We start from the raw sequence: 25,139 nt of genomic DNA on the forward strand, positions 1-25,139 counted from the left end.
TTAATACAGTATGTATTTTCTCTAAAATGGCATTTGGGCAGTTCTTGACATTTCTAAAACCATTTAGAATAGTTTCTAGTGATAGGACAATGAGTAATAAGGTTTATATAGCCAAACAATTGATCTATTGGTACGAGGAGGATATCCATTTTGGAGATCCCATATTTAGAGAAGTACAAGTTTTTAGAGGAATTTACTTTAACTAAAAAAATTAAAAGCATAAAGACAAATAAGGACTGAGCATACTCATTAGCCACTGAATGCTGAAAATGGAATCCTGACTAGAATAATTCTCACCCACCCCTTTAATATCCTTAATTAGATAATACTGATTTTGTATTGAACTAAGGCAGCTATTTGAGTCAGATCATCCAATCTATGTACAGTAAAATGGTTTTCTTTCATCCTTCTGCTGGAAGAAATATAGTGTCAGTAGACCATATGTCAGACACAGGAAACCAAAAGCAATTCAGCATTGAGCCACAGGACCCCTTCAAATTTTATCATAGGCATTGCTTTCTGAAAAGATGGATGTGTTCGTCGCAGCTAACTTCCGTGAACCTCCTTTCAATCCAACACAAATATTAATTTAAATTTTGAAGCCTTGAGCCTCTGACATATTAGACATCTCACACTCCAGCTGAACTGTGATTAAGCTGTAGACCCATTGGCCAATCAGCCAGTTGCTTAGCAACCTCATCTCTCCTTTGAAAGCAGTTGCTCTTCAAATGTGCCAGGTTTGTTACCTCAGTTCATGCTCCATGATAGGGAGGTTGTCCAGAAACAACAGGCCCACATTTTTGCCTTGAGTACCAATTGGCAGTTTGAAAGACTTTGGAGATGGAAACAGATGAGCTGAAACAAACCTGAGAAATATAAATATTTTTTAAAAGAAATAATTACTTTATATATAACATCTCTCTCCTACCATAGTATTATTTTTATGTTTATTTCCTCAGATACTTGCCTCTTCTATCCTGAATGACCTTCCTTGGAAACAAGTGAGATTGAATGCATACATCCTGTTAAACTATTGTTTTAACTAGGGATGGACAAGCAGCAGTGCCACATTACAGCTCCACATGATATGCAAGCCCAACTACTGGTAGTTAGTCCAACATTACTCTGGTTGCAATCCATACCTCTTATCTGAACTAAGGCAGCTTTGTCAGTAAGCATTATGGATGAGTTGGCACAGAACTGAACAGAGCCAGGCCAAAACTTTTGGTAGCCAAAAACAAAGGATACATGTTTGCATTTTACTTCAACCCAAATATCAGAAAAGTGCCCTCAATAGCGTCTAGAGCAGCACACTCCCTTAGGAAATTCAGATGAGGAAGGCTGCCCTCAATAGAGCTATTGTCCAGCAAAAGGGAGTCCAGAAGGCATGAGAAGGCTGCCACAAGTTGATTGCCTTGCCTGCAGAATAGACCTAGCTAATCTGGTTGAAAATACCCCAAACTGCACCCAACAAATGTGCAACACTCCAGCTACCATCTTTATTAGGTTATTGTTTATTTCTATCTATCTAAATGCATTGGCCACCCAACTCCAATGGCCTACACATCTTGAAAAAACATTAAGACAGACACCTCAAACTAAAGTGATATTTATGAACAACAAACTTGACAATATATTACTTATATTATAGCATATTATTTATTATAAGGGCAAGATTGATAATGGAAATAGAATTGTGGGCCACAAGCAATACCTGGCATGCCAGTCAGCTATTTGGTACTAGAAGTGTGGGGCAATATTGGAGTTGGCAGTATCTGTGAAGCCTGGAGATGCTGAGAAGCTTGTCTCTCAAGATGAAAGTGACTGGGGAAAAAACAGGTGGCAATGAATCTTTCTTGATGGCATTTGGTGGCAGTGGATTATTTTTCAAAATGTACCAGCAACCTCCGACAGCTGCTTGGCAAATTGCATACAGCCTATGGGTTGTATGTTGTCACAGGCTTTGTTTAGTGCCCACGTAGTTTGGACCAGAAGTGATACTGTCTTAAATCCAAATTTTGTGTTTTAATCTCTCAGTGCACTCAAACCAATACAATCAAATTGATTTTGACCAGCAATGCCCTCTCTGACAACTTGGATACGTACTGTAATTGCATTTTAAGAGCCTTATATGTGAAACATTCATTTTTCTAATAGCAAATTGGGTGATGAGTACTGCTTGGAAAATAATGAGTTTCAGTCGAGATACAAGAGAGAAGCATTTCCTTCAATTTTAGAGTACACATGCATATATTTAGATATTTTAAAGAACTGGCATCATTCAAGGACTTATATGTAATCCACTATAATCCCCACTTGATTATGGTTGTATGAAATTCAGCATAAGAAATTAATTATTAATTATAAAATATAACTTAAATATTTAGATATATTTAAATATAATACCTGTTTTCCTAACTTTCCAGATTTTACTTCTTTTATTGAATTATGTGGACCCACTTTGTTCAGAGATTTAGCAACACGATCTTTTGTAATCTAAATTATTCATTGTTCAGTTTGCTTTTTCCAAGTTTGTTCGCATTCATACATAAGATATAATCAAACAATCTATTTGTATCAAAAGATTTTATTCAATGCAGCAAAAAGGATAATATGGTTTCATTTTGCTTCTTTCAAACAGAAGTTGATAATGTTAGCTGAAGTCTGTATATATATATATATATATATATATATATATATATATATATATATATATATATATATATACACACACACACACACACACACACACACACACACACGTTACTTTGATTTTTTTTGTGTCCAGAAATATTCTAAAACCATGCAGAAATTATACAGGGATTACAGAATTGCTCAGATCTGCAGTACCACTTCACTGTAATATTTTCCATTGCACTTATCAAAAGTTTCATCACATGTGTCTGGAGGGAGTTGGTTATTGTTATCTTTAATTGGAGACAATGGTTTTGATTTTCTACAGGAAGGTAGTATTTCTGATTGTCTACAAGCAAAAAAAAAAAGTATGGTTAACAGTGGTATAAACGAGTATTAACAAAGTTTAAAGTGAATTGAATTTATTGTCAGTCTCCTCAGAGCTACATTTTTACTGCATACCATTAAAAACAACTGGTTGGCTGGATTTCTCTCTCTCTCCATTACCTCCCCACTACTTTCGGAAAGTAAATCCTGCCAAAGTCAGTTATCCAAGATGGGAAGAAGATATACTGCTTTTGTCTCAAGAAGCTGCAAGCTCTTTATTCCCCAGCAGCTGGAGGTACCAGCAAAGCCAAGGAGAAATTGCTTTATGGGAAAATAATGAAGCTAGAAGGAATGAAAAGTTATTTCTGAAAACTGTCTCCAAGATAAACATTAATACTTTAGCAGACATAGAAGAGGAATTGGTAAGAAGATAACTGATAGTTTGGTTTTTGTTCTGACCTTAAAAATAATCCCTTAGAACATGTTTATTTTGTTATGAGTAAAGAAATATATAAAGAAATCAGAGTTAAAATCATTAGCTGTAGATAAATGCAAAGATTAAGCCAACGGACAAATTCTGCAGTTAATAAAGCTACAACCGCAGGAAATAAAAGCAGGGGTGGGATGCTACTGGTTCTGCCCGGCTCTATAGCACCGGTAGCTCTGAAGAGCAGCAGACACAGGACTGGTTCTGTGTCTGCTGCTGTTTGGCCCATCCACCCGCCCGGGCTGTTAAGTGACCTTTATTTCCTGCTTTTTCAACCTCAGCTGCTTTGCGCAGCACAGCTAAGGTTGAAAAAGCAATAAAAAAGCGGTTTTTCAAACACGGCACACCCGCGCGCAGCACTTATCAGCTGTCCAGGCAGCACAGCTTATCGTGTATTACACGCGCATAATTACCAAACTGGTAGTAACACAGGTTGAATCCCACCCCTGGATAAAAGTTTGTTTCCTTGGTATATACTTTATTCCTAATCATTTAAAGAGGATGGAATTCAACAAATACTCCTAAAATTAGAGGAAGAATGAATTATCTTAAATATGTATGTTTCCCTCTCCCCCTTATCTAAAGTGAGCCACTCTTGGCAGCCTCCATTAGCAGACAAACTTAATTCTCTGCGGATTCAAATGGTTACTTTAAGGACTATAAATGCACTATTCTGTTTAAAAAGTCATTAAGCTAATGCCATGTTTTAGGACCATATATTGTTTCATCAATACTTCCCTTTCTCCACAGAACATTGAAATAAAACAAATGAACATTTAAATTAAAAGAGATTCACCTTTTGAACTGGAAGCTCTTCCAGAGATCATTAATTTTCACCTGCAGTCCTGACTTGTTTTCAGCATCTTGTTTTTTCTTTATACTTGTTATTTTCTTGCTTAAGCCACTAACTTTGGCAGGTATCAGTAATTTATGTTTTGCCACCATAGGAGATTTTAGAGAATTGGTTCGACATAATGCAGGAATCTGAAGAGAGAGAGAGAGTAAAAAATTTGTTTTGTTTCAGTGAAGTCTTGTAAATTGTCCCTGTAAAGAGTAGACATTGATAGAAGAAAGTATTTGTAACTTCAGGGTTGAACTGCGGGATCCTTGGTGCTCTCTGAGCTAGGTGGTTTCCTTGCAGACATTTCATTACCAAACTAGGTAACATCAGCAGTGCAAGCATATTACCTAGCTTGGCAATGAAACTGCCTCAAGGAAACTGCCTAGCTCAGAGAGCACCAATGACCTGACAGAGTTCATATTCTACCCATGAGCAAGGTATTGATTAAAAGTGTGATCCTTAATTAGATAATACTGATTTATAGATCAATTCAGATCTCAGTTAGCAATAAACTTAAACATTTCCAAGGTACCTTTTGATTTGTATTTCATTTTTGTGAACACAGCTAGTAAAAGCTAGGAAATTTTTATAGTTGAACATGCATGTCATTGCAAACACTTAAAGACTGGATTTGTATAGCACACTTAACTCTAAACGCAAATTAGCAACACACAACTGGATTTTCATTTGATGCTACATTGAAACAAACCAGGTTAGTGGGAGAACATGATTCATATAACATGCTGAGAAAATAGTTGGGTTTCTTACAATATAATAATCAGAAACAATTCCATTTAGTCTTGTCTAATTGTTATGCAAACTCACCCCAAAATATTTCTGAAATAGTTTCACTTGTATTAAAATCTAAGGATCAAGTGTGCACGCGGAGAGCGAGAGAGGGGGTAGGGAAGGAGGGAGGGGTGGGTGGGTGGGAGGAGATAAGCTATTTTTTTGCAACTTTAATTAAAACACTGAAAACAATATAATAATACAAAACCATATTGTTAAAATACAAATACAATTATGCAAACAAGGCTTCATATACACATACCTCAAGAATGAGGAAAAAGAGGCAACTAACCACAAGATGTCAGTATAATTCTGAATAATATAAAGTATTTTAATCAACTAATGACGTTGTGAGTGTTCTATAGGCAAAACTTATTAAAAATGACTTCCAGCAGAGAAGTTTAAAAAGCAATAAATCATACACACACACAAAAGCTAAAATAACGTATATCAGCCATTACTATCTTTTCAATGTGTCTTTATGAGGCTTCATTGCTCAGTGTTCATTCTCTCCTGCTAAACACAGTATCGGAATTTTTACTCAGTAGGGATCAAATGACTAATTATATTATTTCTAACAGAAAAATTAAGAATATTCTCCCACTAAAGAAGCGAAATTAAAGAAACAGAAAAAAATCCAATGTTACCATGTTTGATCAACTGCTGAAACCAGCTGTGTTCAACCTAATCCAAAATCTTATGATCAGAGTGGAACATTATAAATATATATAACTTATACTTCTGTTAACTAAACCTGATTTTAAAATGAAATAAAATACAGTGTTTTAGATAGTTCTAGCATATAAAGTAACTTCTCAGTTTAAAAAATATTGCACAACTGACTGAAACCATGATCTAGACCTCTGTAGTGAGCTTCAGGAGTGAGGGTTCCTTATTCTCTCTTTCCTGTTTGTGCAAGAGGTGAAAGAAATAACAAGAGATCTGAAACAATAAGATTTGCATGATTTAAAGCATGCCATACATGCTTAATTATATATGCCTTATCAACTGTACTGCCATTGGCAGCCTGAGCTGGAATGCCTTAGGCAGTTTAATGATTTTATGATAGATGTGAGGGTCAAATCAAAGATTTTCAAATTTCATTTAAAGCTTACTTTGGTTGAAATAAGCTCACTGAATTTGCATATGATACAGTGATGGGATTCAAATTTTTTATTACCGGTTCTGTGGGCGTGGCTTGGTGGGCATGGCAGGGGAAGGATACTGTAAAATCTCCAGTCAGAGGTGGTATTGGCCGGTTCTCCAAACTACTCAAAATTTCCACTATCAGTTCTCCAGAATTGTTCAGAACCTGCTGAATACCATCTCTGATATGATGCCAAACTGCTTCCGTTTAAAATAAACGTGAAAGAAGATAGAGCCTAAAGTCTGAAGCTCACATCAGTTGTAGTTTTAGGTACTTGCAAGAAGCTATTGCAGCCTTAACATGAGTAATATGACAACCCTATGTATACAGGCAGTCCTCGATGTATGACCACAAGTGAGCCCAACATTTATCTTGCTAAGTGAGAAATTTGTTAAGTGAGTTTTCTCCCATTTTACAACCTTCCTTGCCACAGTTGTTAAGTGAATCACTGAAGTGGTTAAGTTCATAATATTTGAGGGGCTGCCACAGGGAGGAAGGGGTCAAGCTATTTTCTAAAACTCCTGTAGGCCAGACAAGGAGAGATTTAACCTGGAAACAAGGAGAAACTTTCTGACAGTGAGAACAATCAACCAATGGAACAGCTTGCCCTCGGAAGTTGTGGGAGCGCCATCACTTGAGACTTTCAAGAAGAGATTGGACTGCCATTTGTCAGAAATGGTGTAGGGTCTCCCGCTTGGGCGGGGGGTTGGACTAGATGACCTACAAGGTCCCTTCCAAGTCTGATTATCTGTATCTGTATCATAACAAGGTTGTTAAGTGAATCTGGCTTCCCTATTGATTTTATTTGTCAGAAGTTTACAAAAGGTGATCGTATGACCCTGGGACACTGCAACCATCATAAATACAAGGCAACTGAATTTTGATCACGTGAGCATGGAGATGGCTGCAATGGACGTAAGTGTGAAAAACTTTCATAAGTCACATTTTTCAGTGCTGTTGTAACTTGAACTGATGTAAATCAAGGACACCTGTACTTTCAAAGTACTAGGAACTCTGAGGTAACAGAGGGGAGAACATTAGTAATATTTACTTATATCACAGGATGGTGGTGATCATAAATAATATCTAGAATATGTTATAATTAATCCATGCATGTTAAAACAGATCCTGTCTGCAAGCCATACTTTAGTGTTTAGATAGAAAACAAATTACAAATGAAAAAGAGGAAAAAGATATACCATATTTTTGGAAACTGTGCTCTTATTATCACTACATTCTGAAACTGGAAGGATCTGAGAATTCAGATTATCATTTGGTTCTGGACTGCTGTCAGATTCCTGTCATTTAAAAAAAAAAAGACAGGCATTATTTTACCTTAAATGTGAACTCCATGTTATTTTTAAGAGTAAAATGCCTGAAGCTATGCCTAAATGAAGTACAGTAAAACAGTTGATTTTTCAATCCAGTATGATCCTTAAAAGTGATATTAGAAATTCATTTCCAATAACTAGCAAAGTGACACAACAGTTATAATCCCGTAGCAACTTTCACGAAAGTCAGCCCTATTAAAACCAATGATGATATTATCGGAATGTCTATTAGAAAATGAAGATATCTCATAGCTTAACACGTTCTGACAGTCTAACAGTTAATCAAATTAAAATGTATTAGTTTTCAACAATAAACAGGCTTATCAGGGAGGCAGACTTTCATAAATAGAAGTTATTTTATAAATGGAGAGCCAGATGTGTAACTATTGCAACAAACAAGAACAGATTCAGACAATCCCTTTGAGAGTGCCATGACAATTTAATAAACTACTTAACTAAAACATAGAATAATCTTACTTTGGCAGGAGTAGCATTTTTCTTGGCCACTGGGGATTTTTCTGAAGTATCCACCTTGCTTTGCAACAGCTTGTCAATATTCTCTTTTGAGGAACACCGTGGTTCTTTTAAAAGTGATGTCTCTTCATCAGACTCTTTATTTGCTGGTGAGGTTCTTGGTGAGCCAGTTACACTATAGTCTTTACCGGTGTCTTTACTGGGTCTTTGATACTGCTTTAGCAGTGCTATGCTTTGTGATAAGCTAGGAGTCAAAGATTTCTCTGCAAAGCTTTTAGACCAAGTGAAACAGCTGGACTGTCCTACCCCAGGTGTTGATGAGATTTGTTCTAGTTCACCAGTTTCCGATGAACAGAGACTGTGGTGTTCTGTTAATTTGTTTATTTCCTTAGCTGGAGTATCAGCCTCGTTGTCCTGTAGTGGCTGGTCAGTTTTATTCTTTGATATAGTCTCAGGCAAATCTCCAGTGTTGCAGAAAAACCTAACATATATTGAGCGAGTATAGGAAGAATTGAGAGATAATATTAAAAGCTGTATTCATCAATCTAATCGTGTTAAAATGTTATAAGGTAAAGGTAAAGATTCCCCTCGTACATAAGTGCTAGTCATTTCCGGCTCTAGGGGGCAGTGCTCATCTCCGTTACAAGTAGAAGAGCCAGTGCTGTCCAAGGACGTCTCTGTGGTCATGTGGCCAGCATAACTAAACACTGAAGGCACACAGAACTCTGTTACCTTCCCACCAAAGTGGTCCCTATTTTTCTACTTGCATTTTTACATGCTTTCGAATTGCTAGGTTGGCAGAAGCTGGGACAAGTAATGGGAGCTCACTCCGTTATGCGGCACTAGGGATTCGAACCGCCGAACTGCAGACCTTTCTGATCGACAAGCTCAGCGTCTTAGCCACTGTTATAGTCTTATAAAAAAAAACTATATAAAAACTATAAAAAAAACTGAAAAAGGAAATTATGAACTTATGTTAAAATTATGGACATGCTGAAATAATTAGAAATTAGTGAATTATAACTACCTCTAGATCTATGCTTTCTTACCACTCTCAATAGTTTTACTAATGTAATATGTCAAAACATGCTAGTTAATATCTATTTTTAATGTTAAAAAAATCTATGAATCCAATGATGCATATATAACACAGGTGCTAAAGGCATGAAAGTCATGTCATTCAGCCAGAAAGCCAGGAGATGAATCAAATAATTATGTCGAACACATTGCAACACAAATGCAAATCTATTTTGTCATAATTGCATTATAACTAGAATCTTTGAGGTTCAGAACAGTGAAACATGCTTTCTAAATTCATTATATGGTCCATTCTATAGTGAATAAATAGCTTTACACGAACGTATTATGCATATTAGTGTTTGGTGGCATAGTCTTTGTTTATTTCTTACAATTAAGAAAAAAATATTTTGTGGTTCTAAGCTAAATAATATTTTCAGAATCTTTTTTTTTCATGCACAGAATATATAAGACCATAAATAAACAGGAGAAAGTATTGCCTGTATCTAATGAAGTCAAGCATTTCTTTTTTACCAAAAGAGCAAATTTTTAAATAATCAAATGGTAGAAGAAATGTGCTTCAGCAAATGAATGATTAATGGCAAACTACTAAAGGGCTGCACTATTTTTCCTCAGTAACTCTATTGCTCAGTCCTGCCAAAATAAATACATTTGTGGAAGTGGTATGCAAACTTGTATTTTGGCAGTGAGCAAGGAAGGTATAAAAAGGAGGCTAAATTAACTGCACATTTTGGTAGTTCACCGTTTATTTATTTATTCATTCATCATATGGTATACAGTGTCAGGGAAATCTACACATGCTAGACACAATGCAGTCCTGAAAGCTTAGACCACTAGTTCATTTTGTTTGGAACTGTACTTGCACATCTATCCTTGGTGCACTGTGGGGTTGAACTAGCTTTTATACGAAACAATTTGTGGTGCTCAGGTTGCTGGCTCTTCTGGGCTCCTCCTCCATTCTCACCTTCCCTCATGTCACAATGCCCTGCCTCTATTTTTGTCTCACCAAAGTGGTACCCATTTATCTACTCACAATACTGCATGCTTTCAAACTGCTGGGTAGGCAGGGGCTAGAGATCGAGTAACAGGAACTTGTTCACATAGTCTGCAAAGTACTTAGTAACTATAACCCAATATAGAATATTTAGAATAATCTCAGTTGGAAGTTGCCTCAGAAGAAATCAAAGTAAAATCTTGTTTGTATAAAGTTGACTTGTATTTGAACTGCCATCAAACAGTGGCAACTTTTGTTTATGCAGTTAACTTTTAAAAAATAATATTCCTGAGGTGTTTATGGCCACATCCTCATCATTAGTCATCCTTTGCTTCATTAGCTTATCTTAAACTTGTAATTTAAATGCTTTGACATTTAAGTCCATAAAAATGACTGCATATCTATAGATTCTTATAAGGGCTGACAGGTAGATCCCTCATGTCACTTTTTGACATGTCAAGCAATCAGGTGTCCTTAAGGCTTTAATTGTGTAATGTTTTTCAACTTTGGCAACTTTAAGGTTTGTGGACTTCAATTCCCAGAATTCCCCAGCTTACTGGCTAGAGAATTTTGGGAGTTGAAATCCACACGTTAAAGTTACCAAGGTAGAGAAATGCTGATGTAGACACTGCAATTCCCAGAATTCTCAGCCAGCACACAGTCTCACCTGGAGAGCTCCATATTGAATAAAGTAGCTGTGATATTAATTATATTTGATAATATGTTGTGTAGTCCTGATTAGACTATTTGATTCTGCTGACAGTGTTTAAGGATTTTAAAAATATTATTTTCTTTTTAAAAAAATAACTGAAATTGCAGGAAGGCAATTTAAAGACACATACCTGCTTCTGGTTCCTGGAACAATCACGGCACCACTATTTTCAGTCTCCTTCTGAAAAATAGTGGCAAATTTATTTCTACGCCTGGGCTGAACACAAGAATTGTCCTTATTTTTGCATGCGTCCTGGGAAGCACAGACTGCAGATGTTCCACTAAAAAGTTGCTGGTTCTCATCACATTTTTCTGTTTTGGTTTTTTTTGAGTTTGAAAAATACTGGCTTAACAGTTCTTCTTCTGATGCTTCTTCTAAATATATAAAAGATGAATTAAGTTCAATTATACTAGATCCACATCAGCATGTTTATAGTTTGATATTAATATAATAAACAAATAGCTGTATACTAGTTTATTTATACATATTTATTTATTTATACCTCAAAAGAGAAAAAGAAAAAATGAAAAGTTGAAAGAAATAAACAAATTATATTTGTTTTAACATATTTAACTATTAGTGATACCTTTGGGTGATATATAGAAAATACATATAAGGAATTAAGAAAGATACTATGGGTAAATGCTTATTTTTTTCCTAACCATTGTATTGAGCATTCAAGATTTACATGCTAAAGGTAAAACTAGAACAATGATGTGTGTGTGTGTGTGTGTGTGTGTGTGTGTGTGTGTGTGTGTTGGTATTGTTTTTTAAATGTAGCAATCTTACCATGCCTCGGTCTTTTTGCCACTAGCATTTTGCTGGGAAGTTTGAGTCCTTTTAAATTAATTAGCCGCTCAAGTCCTCGGGTTGTGGATTTCTCTAGCAAAGGTGTTGAATTTGTGACAATTTTTGCAGTAAAACAGGGTTTGTAGTCCTGGTTCCAAATACTCTTTAAATAGGATGACTTCTCATGAGTGTAACTGACATCCCAGCTGCGGCTTCTTGGTAGTACAGACTATACCAAAAGAACAGAAAGAAAAACATAAAGTTATATTACTGTCTGTTTCTCTAAATTACACTGAAGCTAACTTTATAACTAGTTTAGAGTTTTCTCAAACATGTTTTGGTACCTTGCCATTGGACACTGAACAAAAGGAACCTAGGACATGATCAAGTCTACCGAAAAGATTGGCTGTTGCAGTCTTTTCAACTCATATGTGCCTTAACCCCTTTCTGATTGGGAAACTCTTGAAATACAGTTGCCTATATGATAATCACTTTACTTATACAATGGTTTTAGTTTTTCTAGATTATGTACTGGCCAAAACTGGTTTAACTCTGAACGATTCTGTATTGTCTTATATACAATAGCCTTTCCAGCCACTTGAAAATAGCTACATGTCCTGCAGCTGTCAACTCGTCTCCAGATTATGTTCTACAAAGACATCCAGAACTTTCTTTTGTACTGACTGAACTGTTGCCAAATATGATCTCAGGAGTTTGCATTTGTCCTGATGAAATTTATCTTGCTGTGTTTCTGTCCATTGCTCCACCTTGTCAAGATTCTCCGGAATCTTGATAGTTAAATTTATTTTTGACATTAACCAAAATTTTATATTAGAATTTGAACAACAAAGCACATGGTGACACAAAATATTAACAATCTATAGCTAATTGTTTTATAATATGAGAAATAAGAAATAATTATGTATATACTGTTTCCCTGTATTTATCAAGATTGAGCTAAAATTTGCAACTTTTTGGACGATTTCTGAACGTTTACTAATTAAAAAGAACATATTCTTTCCTATAGAATAGCTGGAGTGATTAGCAAGAGTGATGTGAATTCTGAACAGCATATATTATAGAATGGACTATTCAATAATATATGTGGTGTTGCTGTGTGGTATTTTTTATCATAATAAACAGAACGTCAATATGTTATGTCAATTCAACTATACACATATCTATTCTCAGAAGAGACTGTTATGCCTTTTTTCAAAGCCAATGTTGATAAAGAATTGTTTAATGAAAGCAAAATGCTCATCTGTGAGGAGTGAAGATGAATATTGAAACACACAGAAATACAGTATATTTCATCCCTGAATCTTGTTACTGTTTTCTAAAATGATTTGTTATTCCTTTAGGTGGTCTGCAAATCTGGTACCTTTATGTACTTTACCTAAGTCATGTATAAAGATGCTGAACAACACAGGACCTACACTTGTAGGATTTTAGTCAAAACTTTCTTCCAGTTTAAACTGAAGCCATCAATATATGCTTGTTTGGGTACAAATGTTTAATTAACTCTGTATTCATCCAAAAATAGAATAGACCAGCCCCAATTTTGCCACATCCCGTGGAAGTCAAGTTATATTACGTCTGCCTCATCCCGTGATGAACTAAACTGGATACTATCAAAAAAGGAAATCAGGTTGGCTTGGCATAATTATTCTTAATAAAGTCACGGTGTTTTTCAAAGCAATTTTCTAAACTGACTGCTTAATAGTCTCCCCTGGAGTTTTGCCTGTATCAATATCAATTAAAATTGCGAGTCCTTTTCCTCTTATTTTTGAAAGTAGGAACAATTGTCCTCCAATTCTTTCTGACACTATGCTAATCTTCCATGATTTCTGAAAAATCACAAAAAAGGCCTCACATGAGGCCCAAACCAACAAAATCAGAAAATTCTCCAATATGAGACTATTCAGAAAAAAAGAAGTCTTATCAGCAAAGCGTCCATAAAACTTCCTTTCCTACAGGCTATTGACAACCAACTGAAGATAGTTATAAAGTCAAATCTAACAGGCAAGTCCTGTCAATTCAAATCACATTAAAGGGTTGAATACAGAATATTTAGTGCAGAGGATACTAATGCCTGAAGAGACTCAACAAGGACAAAAATAGTTTTGTAGTGCCTCCAAGTGGTTGTTTACTAATATATCATCTAAAATTGTAGTTTTGATACAGGATTTTTAGTACAATGTATCAAATCCTGGCATAAAATGTCTAACTCTATATACTTCAGATTTATCTAAGTCTGAGATCAAAGTCAAGCAAAAACACAAGGACAAAATTGTTCTTGATAGATCATTAAAATATTTTTTTAGATACAAAATGTTACCGGTGACACATCAGGATCGTAGTCATCAATTTGCTCCATTGTGAAAATATCTTTATTTCCAAGTGCAATTTGAAAAGCAGTCCCATCATCAAAGTATCTAAGTGAATCAATCTCAGAAAAAGCACCTCTTTTAATTAGAACTTTTTTAAAATATAGTTTCATTTTTATGGAGTTCATAACTCTGCACAATTCACATAGAAATGTTTATGCAGTTTTACAACAGATGAAAAACAAACTTCACCCTTTGTTTTAAGTAGATATAAACTTAAATAACTTAATAGCTAGCCGAGGGATTAAGACTGCATATAACCTAATCCCAACTTCATTTTCCTGGAGGTTTCAATGAGATTATGAAATGGCAGGCTTCCTACAATGGCTTATATTATTTGAAAAAGCATTACTATTTTTTCAAGCTTAATACTATTCTGAAGGGGATCAACATAAGCCAAATCAAATCTAAATAGCAATTGATCTAGAAACAATTCCTTTTCTGCAATAGCAGTGCTTAAAGATTTTACCAACTGACATAGAAACAACTTGATGGTGACATTTTTATGCCCTCAGAGTATATTACATTTTTTATTTGATAAAGGATACTTTCCAGCATAAACTAGAGTTTCTGGATCAACATCATCTTTATAAGCATTCAAAGGAACAAGTTTCCTTCTGACTGGGTCAAAAACCAACTGATAGAGGAAAGTATTATTAGCACGAATAAATCCTTGTATGTATTCTTCGGATACTGAAATGTTCATTTTCAAATACTGTCCCATTTTTCCAATGACCTATCAGGAAAACAAACAAATAGTGCTCATGAGTAATAGCAAACACAAGTGCTTAACTCATTAATAATCTTTTTAGTCAAATTATGGAACAATTTCCATAATCATCTGTCCTCCTATCATATCATTCACTAATGATCTTAGAAACAGATGTTCAGAAAGCAAGTTAATAGCCAAACTAATACCTTTATGAATTTACATATTAGTGCTTTGGACTTTAGAAAATAACCTTTCTCATAACCCAGATGTTCTAGATTTTCTTCATGCAAAGTCCAAAGCACTGATACGATTGTCAGTGACAGCAACTTATCCCAAAATATGTTATCATTGTCAAATTATATTAAAATACTTTTTAAAAAATCCCTTAGAGGTGTATTTATGCTGCCCTGCTCAAAACAAACAAGACAGAGAAAGAAAAAGAAAGAGATGAAAAAAGGAGGGTCAAGTGGGAAATAAGGAAAATTAGTTCCAGATCCAAGCCACACTTTTCATGTCATTATTTTAATTTCTACTATCCTGTGACAAGAAACAAGTAGATGACACTGTGTTGACTAGTCTGGAATTTGCTGTGAAAGCCAAAGACCTTCACTAATTATTATCCAACACAAACAACCATATACTTCTCTTACAGATCATCACATATTGTTGTTGTGAGGCAAATTGTGAAATGTTTTAAGTCAATGGCCTGAATACCCGATAAATATAAAACCCACCCATCCCAACTTAATGACTTATACCGAGTTAGATTGCATGTACAGCAACAGGGACATCCGTCATGGGAGACCTTGAACTCCTCAGAGGAAAATTCTTAGCTGCGGATTGTGCAACACTTCTGAGTTGTAGGGGGGAAAGATGCTTTAGAGCTTGTGAGAATGTGCACGTAATATCTGCCACATCTTTTCCTGGAACTGTGTTGTAGCATACAGCTGATGATACTATGAAATGACTTGGCTACTTAAGGAAATGCCAACAAGTACAACCTGCTTATCATCCAAGCATCTTTTTCCCTTTGTATCCAAAGTGCTGCAGCCTGTGACAAAAATATTTATCAATTGTAGCTACAGATTCTTCTGTCTCATAGCATCCAAGGTTATGCAAAAAGGCAGCCTTCTCAATTTAATGAGATGCTTCTTCTACTTTAGGGGCCTGATAAGAAGGGGTGGGGTTAGGCCTTTTTTATTATAAAACAATCATAGTATTCATTTTAATAATCATTTTATTTATTATAAAATAATCATAGAATTCTTTATTGACCAAGTGTGATTGGACACACAAGGAATTTGTCTTGGTGCAAATGCTCTCAGTGTACATAAAAGAAAATATACATTCATCAAGAGTCAAGAATCTAAGGTACAACACTTAATCATAGTCATAGGATACAATAAGCAATCAAATCATACTAGGAAACAGTCAATATAAATTGTAAGGATACAAGCGATAAAGTTACAATCATACATATTAAGTGACAACCGGCCTAAAAGAACTCTGAAAAGGCATCAGAACTACACCTGTTATCTGAGATGCTTTTATGCCACAGAATGCTGGTAGGCAACCAGCTGTATTGCAGATGATGCTGAACTTCTAGCAGGCACAGCTACATGGCTAATTGTAAGAGATACAGGATACAGATATACCGTATATGCCGGCGTATAAGACGACCCGGCGTATAAGATGACCCCCAACATTTCCACTCAAAATATAGTTTGTTATATACTCGCCCCTCTTCCAACGCCTTCCACTTTTGCACTTTTTTTTTTTTAGGCACTTTTGTGCACAGTGGAAAGCGAATCCCGTGAAGCCGAAAGGAGCAGCCAGCCTTCTCCCAGCTCCCAAGGAAGCGAGGCTGCACCGCCCGGGCTCCGCTGAGGTATCCGGCTGGGGCTGTCAGGAGTTGTTACCGCTGGCGCGGCTCACGCGGCTCCAGTCCCGCGTTGCCTCGGGAAGGGAAAGGCAAAAAGGAAGAGCCGCGGCGGCGCTTTGCAATGGCAGCAGCGGCTCCTGGTTTTGCCTTTCCTTCCCGAGGCAACGCGGACTGGAGCCGCGCCAGCGGTAACAACTCCTGACAGCCCCAGCCGGATACCTCAGCGGAGCTCGGGCGGTGCGAGCCTCGTTTCCTTGGGAGCTGGGAGAAGGCTGGCTGCTCCTTTCGGCTTCACGGGATTCGCTTTCCACGGTGCGCAAAAGTGCCTCAGCCGCGGGCAGCCGCAGTGCTTCCCAATTACTATTTGCCGGCGTATAAGACGACCGACTATAAGACCCCCAATTGGAGGCATGTTTTTCAGGGCAAAAAAGTCGTCTTATACGCCGGCAAATACAGTAGTTCAATAGGAGCCACAGATTGCCCACTCCTGCCTGAGAATTGATGGCAAATTAAGATGCCAAATTAACCAGCATAGAGCCTCTCTGAATAACTCGGTGTTGGTAACAGCTGGAATAAATAAAGTCTAGGATGGTCTGCTGAAGATAAAGCAGATGTGGCAGTAATTAAAAGTATATGTAGATAGCTCTTAGGCTGAGATTTGGTGGCACTTTAAGTGGACTACCAACAATTAGTCTAACTCCCCCCCCCTCATTCTAACCACTTTCACTTTTTACCTTGATAGCTTCCCTGCTAATGCATTATCTACTCAGAATCAAGAATAGTAGAGTTATTTTTACCATCATGAACGAAGTGAGGAAATTAGGTTTTGAAAATGTTAACATGAGATGGAATTTAAAATAAGATTCTGAAACGGGAAGAACTACTAGAGGGAGAATTCATGGCATTGAACCCAAATCAAATGTTTTTCTCGGGTGAACACACTTTTCCTATTGAAGCTCCACCATTTGAATCCAGGGAACCGTATTGTTTCATAAAGCAGCTTCAAGGGGTTGTTTCCTTAATCCTCATAAGAAGAAAGCACCATTTTGAAGTTCTACAGAACAGATTTTGCATATTATTCATAGAGATTGTTGGAAATACAAGATAAATCAAGATGCAAAAAACACATTACCTTTATAATATCTGGGTTATTGGCTATCTTTAACAACTTGCAAGACTTGCCTAAGCCAATACCATGAATGGATGGAAGGTAGTCACAACCTGAAAGAATACACATGTAACGGAATTTTTCTTCTGTAAAGACATCCCCAAGCTGTTTGCACATTCCGAGGCGAGCTTGATCAATTTCTAAGCCATTTCCAAACTTGTCAATTTTAAGGAACACCTTGAAAGGCAAACAAAATCAAGAATGAATATGTATAGTCACGGAACATCCACCAGGTATATCAACAGCATCAAAATGATAGGTAGGATCGGGTGTTCAAACTTCTGCCTTTTCAATGTGCATGCAAAAAGGGAAGGGCTTTGGTTGCCCTAAAAACCCATCCATCACTTCTAAATACAGGACAGAGATGATGTACGAAATAGTGGCTATTGAACATTACTAATTTTATCTAGTATTTATCTAGTATCAATATACTCAACATTTATCTAAATTAAGGGTATGAGTGCAGCCACATACAGTAATCTTTTCTTTCTCTTTTTGCTACAGTTGAAAACCTAATCTCACTCACCTCATATGTAGTGAAATATTTCTTGAAAATCATTTTGTCAAATGCCTGCCAAGGGATATCGACAAATATCAACCATGCTTACACAACACTTTTATAGTGTTTTGAAAACTTTGCATATACTATACATAGTATACAATGCTGTGGGCGCCTCATACCGCAGATGGCAGAAGGAGGACTAAGAACAGAAATACACATTTCATGTAAATTGGTGGGTCACAGTTTGTACTGTTGGCACTGCACACTAGAAAAGCTATTGGCCTGTTTTTTATGTAAGGAAATATTAAGTTAATTGATGCAAGATTTTGGAGGATTTTACAGTTGGAATAAATAAAAAATAGAGTCCCATTGTATTTTAATTTTAAGTCTAATGAAACATTAATTACATAGCAATTAGTAGAACATTCTATTTTACATGCCCTTATCACAAATACTTCTAAGTTCAGGGCAGAAAGGATGTACAAAGTAGTGGCAAAGAGATGCACCATAAATCAAAAGTCCCCAGTTTTATTCTCACTTCTGCCATGAACTCCCTAAATGTTCTTAATAAATGATTTGTTTTGAACATAATAGTCACCTACCTTCTTGTAAGGATAACATCAAAACTGAATATTTCAAGCCCCACACATATATTTACAAGCACATGTTCATATGCAAACACACACAATTTTGATTTCTCTTTAGAAACATCAAGTTTTGGATCTAAGCATATGAAAGCAAATTCTCCCATATGTGGAAAAAAAGTGAAGTCTAAGCATCCATGTTCGTTTGTATAAATTGCATGCTCCCAATTTCTAAACCATGTTGCTGGCTCTTTAGGTTGGTTGTTCAAGTCTGCCTTAACTAATTGAAGATACAACATTTTGCTATATTTAAGGCTGACAAGTGAAGGGAATGCAAAGGCCGATGAGCAAGTGAAGACCCTGCACTGAACCAGATAGGACAAGGGAGTGCTTTTCCATGTGGACTACCTACCTTTTTGCATCCAAAAGCAAGGAGATCAGAATCCTCCGTAATTATAGCTTGAACCATGCCAGCTTTGTTCAGATAAGCTAACTGAGCATCAGCTTCATAAGGTGCAACAAGACAATCTATTCCTTGGGCTCGAGCAGCCTGCAAACCAATAAAAACAGTAACACAACATTAAAAACGCTCATCACAATACCAACACATTAACATATAAAACAACTTTGTAATAAATGAACAGTTCACCTGCTAGATGCAACTTGAATGTTGCAACTGGGATCCTGGAAAGCTAGTATTTGAGTTTAGGACAAAGATACTAGGTCTCCAGGACTCCAGGCACAATATTCAAACTGAATTTCCTTGGATAAATCACATGCTGAAGGTGCAACTTTCTATAATCTAATCTAATCTAATCTAATCTAATCTAATCTAATCTAATCTAATCTAATCCAACTGCTTTTGCCCCAGTTTCTTGTTTCTTGAATTCATGAATTGCTCTCTCTATACAGGTAGTCCTATACTTACGATCACAACTGAGCCCAAAATTTCTGTTGCCAAGTGAAACATTTGTTAAGTGAGTTTTGCCCCATTTTATAACCTTCCCTGCCACAATCACTAAGCGAATCGTTGTAGTTGTTAAGTTAGTGACACAATTAAATGAATCTGGCTTCCCCACTGACTTTGCTTGTCAGAAGGCTGCAAAAGGGAATCATGTGACTTTGGGACACAGCAACCGTCCTGAATATTAGTTGCCAAGCATCTGAATTTTGATCATGTGACCGCAGGGAGGCTTCCAATGGTCGTAAATGTGAAAAATGGTTATAAGTCACTTTTTTCAGTGCCGTTGTAACTTCGAACAGTCACTAAACAAATTGTTGTAAGTCGAAGACTACCTGTCCTTTTCCAGTTCTTGAACCAGCTTTTACTATTTGGTTACAGAAATATTTTCTCTCCACACACTTAGCCCATAGAAACTTGGGGAGGGAGACACACACTTCCTTGCTGGGGAACATGTTCCCGGTCTAATCTATATGGGGGGGAAGGGAGAGAGGAGAAATGAAGAGACTGTACAAAGGCTGTTATCGATTGCCATCCTTGTAAACCTACACACACCTCCAGTTCTAAAAGAACCCAGTCTAGGTACTAGGTTACTAATGGTCCATAAATGTTCATATATAGCAGAGGTCCTCAAACTTGACAGCTTTAAGACTTGTGGACTTCAACTCCCAGAATTCCTCCTCCAGTCATGTTAGCTTAGGAATTCTGGAGTTGAAGTCCACAAGTCTTAAAGCTGTCAAGTTTGAAGATCCTTGATATATAGCAATGCACATAGTTCTCACAAATCTTTCAAACAGCGATTAGATTGTACACTTTAGACTGCAGACAGATCTCATCTAAATGAGATCTGCATTAAATACTAGATGTCAGAAGAATGTTATCCTAGATTTTTAGTTCATTTAGTAATGTAAGATCACACCTGCACTTAAAAAAGAAAGACATCTGAAGTGCAGATTAATCAGATGAGTATTAGGTTTATATGTATCCCAGATAGAAAAAAATGGGGTGGGGTGGAGATAGATACTTCCCCCAGCTATGATAGCAAACTTCTTAATTTAGTAATTGGGGAAAAATGATTTTGTCTCAAATTATATCTTTTATTATGAATACACCACAAAATATTACAATAGAATAAACACATTTCATTTGTGTTGCTCCAAACTAAGTTATGCAAGCTTAAGATTGATAGCTACAGCAAATGTTTTAATGAAGACATGGAAAGTGAAATTCATAGTAGGGAACCTGCTAATATAAACACTTACTTTAATCACTTCACAAGCCATTGCGTGTGTAACATTAATGCTGCGAGCAAAGCATTCTCTTGCTTCTGATAATTTCCCTTCACGGAGCAGCTGTTTCCCTTTTAGGAGATTTGTTTGTCGTTTTCTTCAAAATAACGTAACAAGTACAATGTTTCAGAGTCTCACATTCATAACAAGTAAGCAGACTATTGTGCTATTCTCTCCAAAAACATTCTTACATTTTTTTAGATTTATTATATAAAAACTTAACAATCAGATATAAAAGACAACAATAGTCAACAATATAAAGTCCAGTAATATGTTCATTACTGTTATTATTAGCATATGGTGTTGTTACATTAGCCAGAAGACCATAATACTATTGCAGAGTAATAGTTTGGCTGCCAGTTTACCAGCTCTATTGTAGGACAAGGTGCACCACAGAAAGTCTTTATACCAGAAAGAAAGATGAGTGGCTTTTCCTGCAGCATCATACGTAGCCCACTCCAGTCACCTCACAAATGAATGCCACAATTGGAAAGGTTCAGAGTGGGCAGGAATTTGACTGCCTGCATGAAGCACCAACTGGTGATGGAAGCTCAACCTGACATGAAGTGTTATGACTTGTACCGTTGGAGCAGAGACCAACTCCAGTGTCAGGTCATTAAGCCACTGAGTCATCACAGCTCTTGTTCATTGTTATTACTTAATAATAGTAGGGAGATACATACACATGTTTCCCAACTCATATGGATGCCTTGGGGACTTTTCTCTCTCTCTGTAATGCCCAGTCAGAACCAGCCCATTTTGATCTCAATCTTTCTTTTGCTGATTTGCCCCTTCTTACCAAATTTGGTCCAACTTTGTTTTTGAAGTAGTATCCTGCTAGAAAACAAAATCCCAATTTCTTTCCAATATTCTGTTGGGTTGGAAAGATAAAAAAGGAACATTCCCAGCTTCTTAGTATACACAAACATAACTTACTCCCTTCTTGTTTTTTCAACTTCCTTTTTTGAAGGCAGAGTGCATCCATCAAATACCAGAATTGGTTTAACTTCAAATGATAAAAGCATATCAACAAGTTTCATGCAATAAACTACGTATCTGTGGGGGAAAAAAACACCAGCCTCATACATTTGTCATGACATCTTGAAACATAATATATGCCAACTTCCACTTGCAACAACAAAATTGCCACTAGATTAGGATAGCAACAAGATCAGCCATGGCTGCAGTTTATATCACTGTAACTAACTATATTTTGTGCTAAGTCAGATACTTAGCTTAAAGAAGTAAATAAAGAATGTCACCTGACTTAATTAATGGTAGTAAACACATCACACTAGAGAAAAATATCTCATCTTGTATATTAATTTAAGAAAAGCCTATGGATTAAAAAAAGATTATCTTCTTTTCCATTTTTTTTAAAATTTAGGCTGTAATCCTATGCATCGACTGATTATTCATAACTATTTACTATTGCTATTTTTAAATGGGATTTAGAAATCATTTGTTTAACATTATTACAAGCAGTTAAGATGAAAAAGCAATTAAGTTCTATTATTTTTCTAAGTCCATGCATTTAACAACATACTTAATATGCTCAACTTTCCAATCTTTCTTACTGATGGAGTACATTGGTGGGCAGCATTTAAGTAGCTCTCAGAATGAGACCATCTTTCCTGTACAGTGAACTCTATTTCAGATTTAGGATTAAAATTCACAACCTATCAGCCTCAGAAGAGGCCATCAAATCCATTTAAATGCTTAAAGAGATTATAAGGCTGTGCATCTTCAACCTGTGTGCATCTTTCATTTGTAATCCAAAGCACTCTAAGTTTGTGCCAAAAATTTGATGATAAAATGACAGAGGGTTTTTTTTTTTTGTTACCATAATTTTGGGCATGAGAACACATAAAGAAGCATGAAAACTTAAAGGGGTGTGAAAAAGATTAATTGCTGCCCTTTAAATCTGGTAAGAACAGTTAAAAGCATATCATTGAAATCTGGCAGCAAAATCACCAAAGGTCGGCAACTTGAATTTTCATGTGAAATGCTAAAATGCAGAAATATCCAGTTTTAAGCACCCCCAAATCTTTGAAAATGGGTGTGGCCTCCCCGGTGATGTCACAAAAAAGCCTTCTGCAGCCTTCCAGCTGGTCTAGAAGCCTGTTAAAACCTGAAGGCTAAAAATTGTTACAGGCTCCCCCTACCACATCTGTAACTATTTTACCACTCCTATCAGTTTAAATAGTTTTGCACATACTGGTTTGTGGCTTCTCCTTTTGCTAGTTTTTCTGCACATGCATAGGCCCCTTTGTGCAGCCAGCAATAAGTGTCTACAGCAACTACTTGTCCTTTGTACTTCTTTACATGAGTAGGTTCAGCTGCCTCTTTGATAAACTGGAGCAAACCTTGGATCCCCATTGTATCGTATCAGTTGAATTCTGCAAGCAAAGTAAAGAAACACAAAGCCAACAGATTCGTAATTGTTCCTGAGCTGGGGCAGGAAACTTTACAGCACACACATCGATAAGACTTCCAAATAGACCTCTAGCGCAAAAGAGGCTCTATTACACCCTCACCAAGGTGTATTAATTTGATTAATTCTGGAAAATTGTTATCAATAAAATAATATATAAAATAATATTAGTAACTGGCAACTGGTATGTTGTAGCAGGCACCAACAGAACTTGCATTCACATTTACTTGTGCTGAGAATTGTTTTACTTGTGCTGAGAATTGATACATGAGGATTTTGTGATATTAGAATCAACTTTCAGGACAATAGATTGCTACAGGTGCAAGACACATTTCTCTAATTCATAGTTTTCTCTCTTTTCATGTTCTCCAAAATCCTTTGATATAACTTAGTATATGGTGGGGTGGTGGTTAGCAGTAACACAACATCTAAGCAAAGAGTGACAGCTATTCAACTTATTCGGAAAGCTGCTGAGTAACTGAAGTTGATATTTCTCCCTGCTTCACTATCCTTATCCCACCGATGCCTAAAAGAACCAAAGAACCCTATGCAAGCTTAAACGAAACCTCTAAAATAATACAAATTATTAACCCTTTCTTCAGAAGGAGGAGGGGAGAAAAAAATGTATTAAAGCAGATAAATTCTTTCCTTTGGAGCAGACATCCTCTACAAGTAGTTTTCAGCAGAACTGCAGATTCTGAAGCAGCAAGCCATGCGCTCTAAAATTTCAGGGGTCTCCAACCTTGGCAACTTTAAGACTTGTGGACTTTCAACTCCCAAAGTTCCTCAGCCAGCTTTGCCAAGGTTGGAGAACCCTGCAAATGGCGCTGAAAACAATGGACTTAAGGAAGACCTTAGGTCACTAGATAAAAGATTGCAAACTTTTCTTTTTTTTCTTTCTCCCCATCAACTTTCTTTACTCGCGCCATTGACTTCAAAGGACAACCAGCGCTTAATCTCTTTGCATTCAATTGGCGAAAGAGACAAAGCCGCAACTTGTGTGTGTGTGTGTGTGTGTTTTACTAAAACACAGGCAGTGGGTTCTATGTGTAACATCTACAGTAGTTTGGGTTGGAAATATCCCGGGAGGCGATCTCACTGTCCTTTTAATGTAAGGGACGCTATCTCGCCCAGCTCCTGAAGTTTGGGAAACCCAAAGGCCGAGAACGAAAAATGAGGTGCCCGTTCTTGCGCCCCCCCTCCCCCTCCCCCACCACCTCCCGGTACCTGATGTAGGAGCGCAACTGCTGGGATCGGGGCAGCGCCGAACCGTCACCCGGCGACAGACACTTTAAGCCACTCGGCAAAACCAACCCAGCGCGCGAACCTTTCAACCCGCGCGCGTTTCCCAAGCCCCACCCCGCCCACGCCCTCGACCCCGCCCCTCCTCGCGAGAACGAGGGAAAGTCGAGGCGGCGCTAAAAGTCGAAACGAGCCTTGGTGCTCACCGCTCTGCATCTTGGGCGTTGTAGTGCAAGCGTTTTCTTTGCGCGAGGCAGTGGGAGGCGGCTTGGGAGGCTGGATTCTCTCTTTGTAAAGTTATGGCGCGGCTGTTGGTTACTACTGGAGTTCTGTTTAGTTCTGTTAGAACAAGAAATTAAATGCAGATGTCATGTTAATGGGTCGGTATGGCACAATCTCGCTTAGTTTATGGCTT

The 25,139-nt window shown here is 36.9% G+C and overlaps 2 protein-coding genes across 2 annotated transcripts in view; one reads left to right on the forward strand and one right to left on the reverse strand.

Moving 5' to 3' along the window:
• MAP1LC3C (microtubule associated protein 1 light chain 3 gamma) overlaps positions 1-12,736 on the forward strand; it is a 26,134-nt gene extending 13,398 nt beyond the window's left edge. Inside the window, exon 5 of the mRNA XM_087967360.1 lies at positions 12,149-12,736. Coding sequence (XP_087823486.1) covers positions 12,149-12,165 — 17 coding nt within the window. The 3' untranslated portion in view covers positions 12,166-12,736. The remainder of the gene's footprint in view (positions 1-12,148) is intronic.
• EXO1 (exonuclease 1) lies at positions 2,720-24,818 on the reverse strand. The gene is made up of 14 exons (XM_026669319.2): positions 24,710-24,818; positions 23,267-23,447; positions 21,985-22,104; positions 21,022-21,145; positions 19,211-19,348; positions 17,677-17,889; positions 14,499-14,686; positions 13,902-13,998; positions 11,564-11,792; positions 10,905-11,148; positions 8,034-8,511; positions 7,425-7,523; positions 4,245-4,432; positions 2,720-2,983 (listed from the first exon to the last, which is right to left on the reverse strand). The coding sequence occupies exons 2-14, from the start codon at positions 23,425-23,427 to the stop codon at positions 2,836-2,838; spliced, it is 2,427 nt and encodes an 808-aa protein (XP_026525104.2). The 5' UTR covers positions 23,428-23,447; positions 24,710-24,818; the 3' UTR covers positions 2,720-2,835.
• Between the last annotated feature and the right edge of the window lie 321 nt (positions 24,819-25,139).

This window comes from Notechis scutatus, chromosome 1 (genome assembly GCF_049901735.1).
Source record: "Notechis scutatus isolate UNSWTSFEM ecotype Mainland chromosome 1, rNotScu1.2, whole genome shotgun sequence".
NCBI lineage: Eukaryota > Metazoa > Chordata > Lepidosauria > Squamata > Elapidae > Notechis > Notechis scutatus.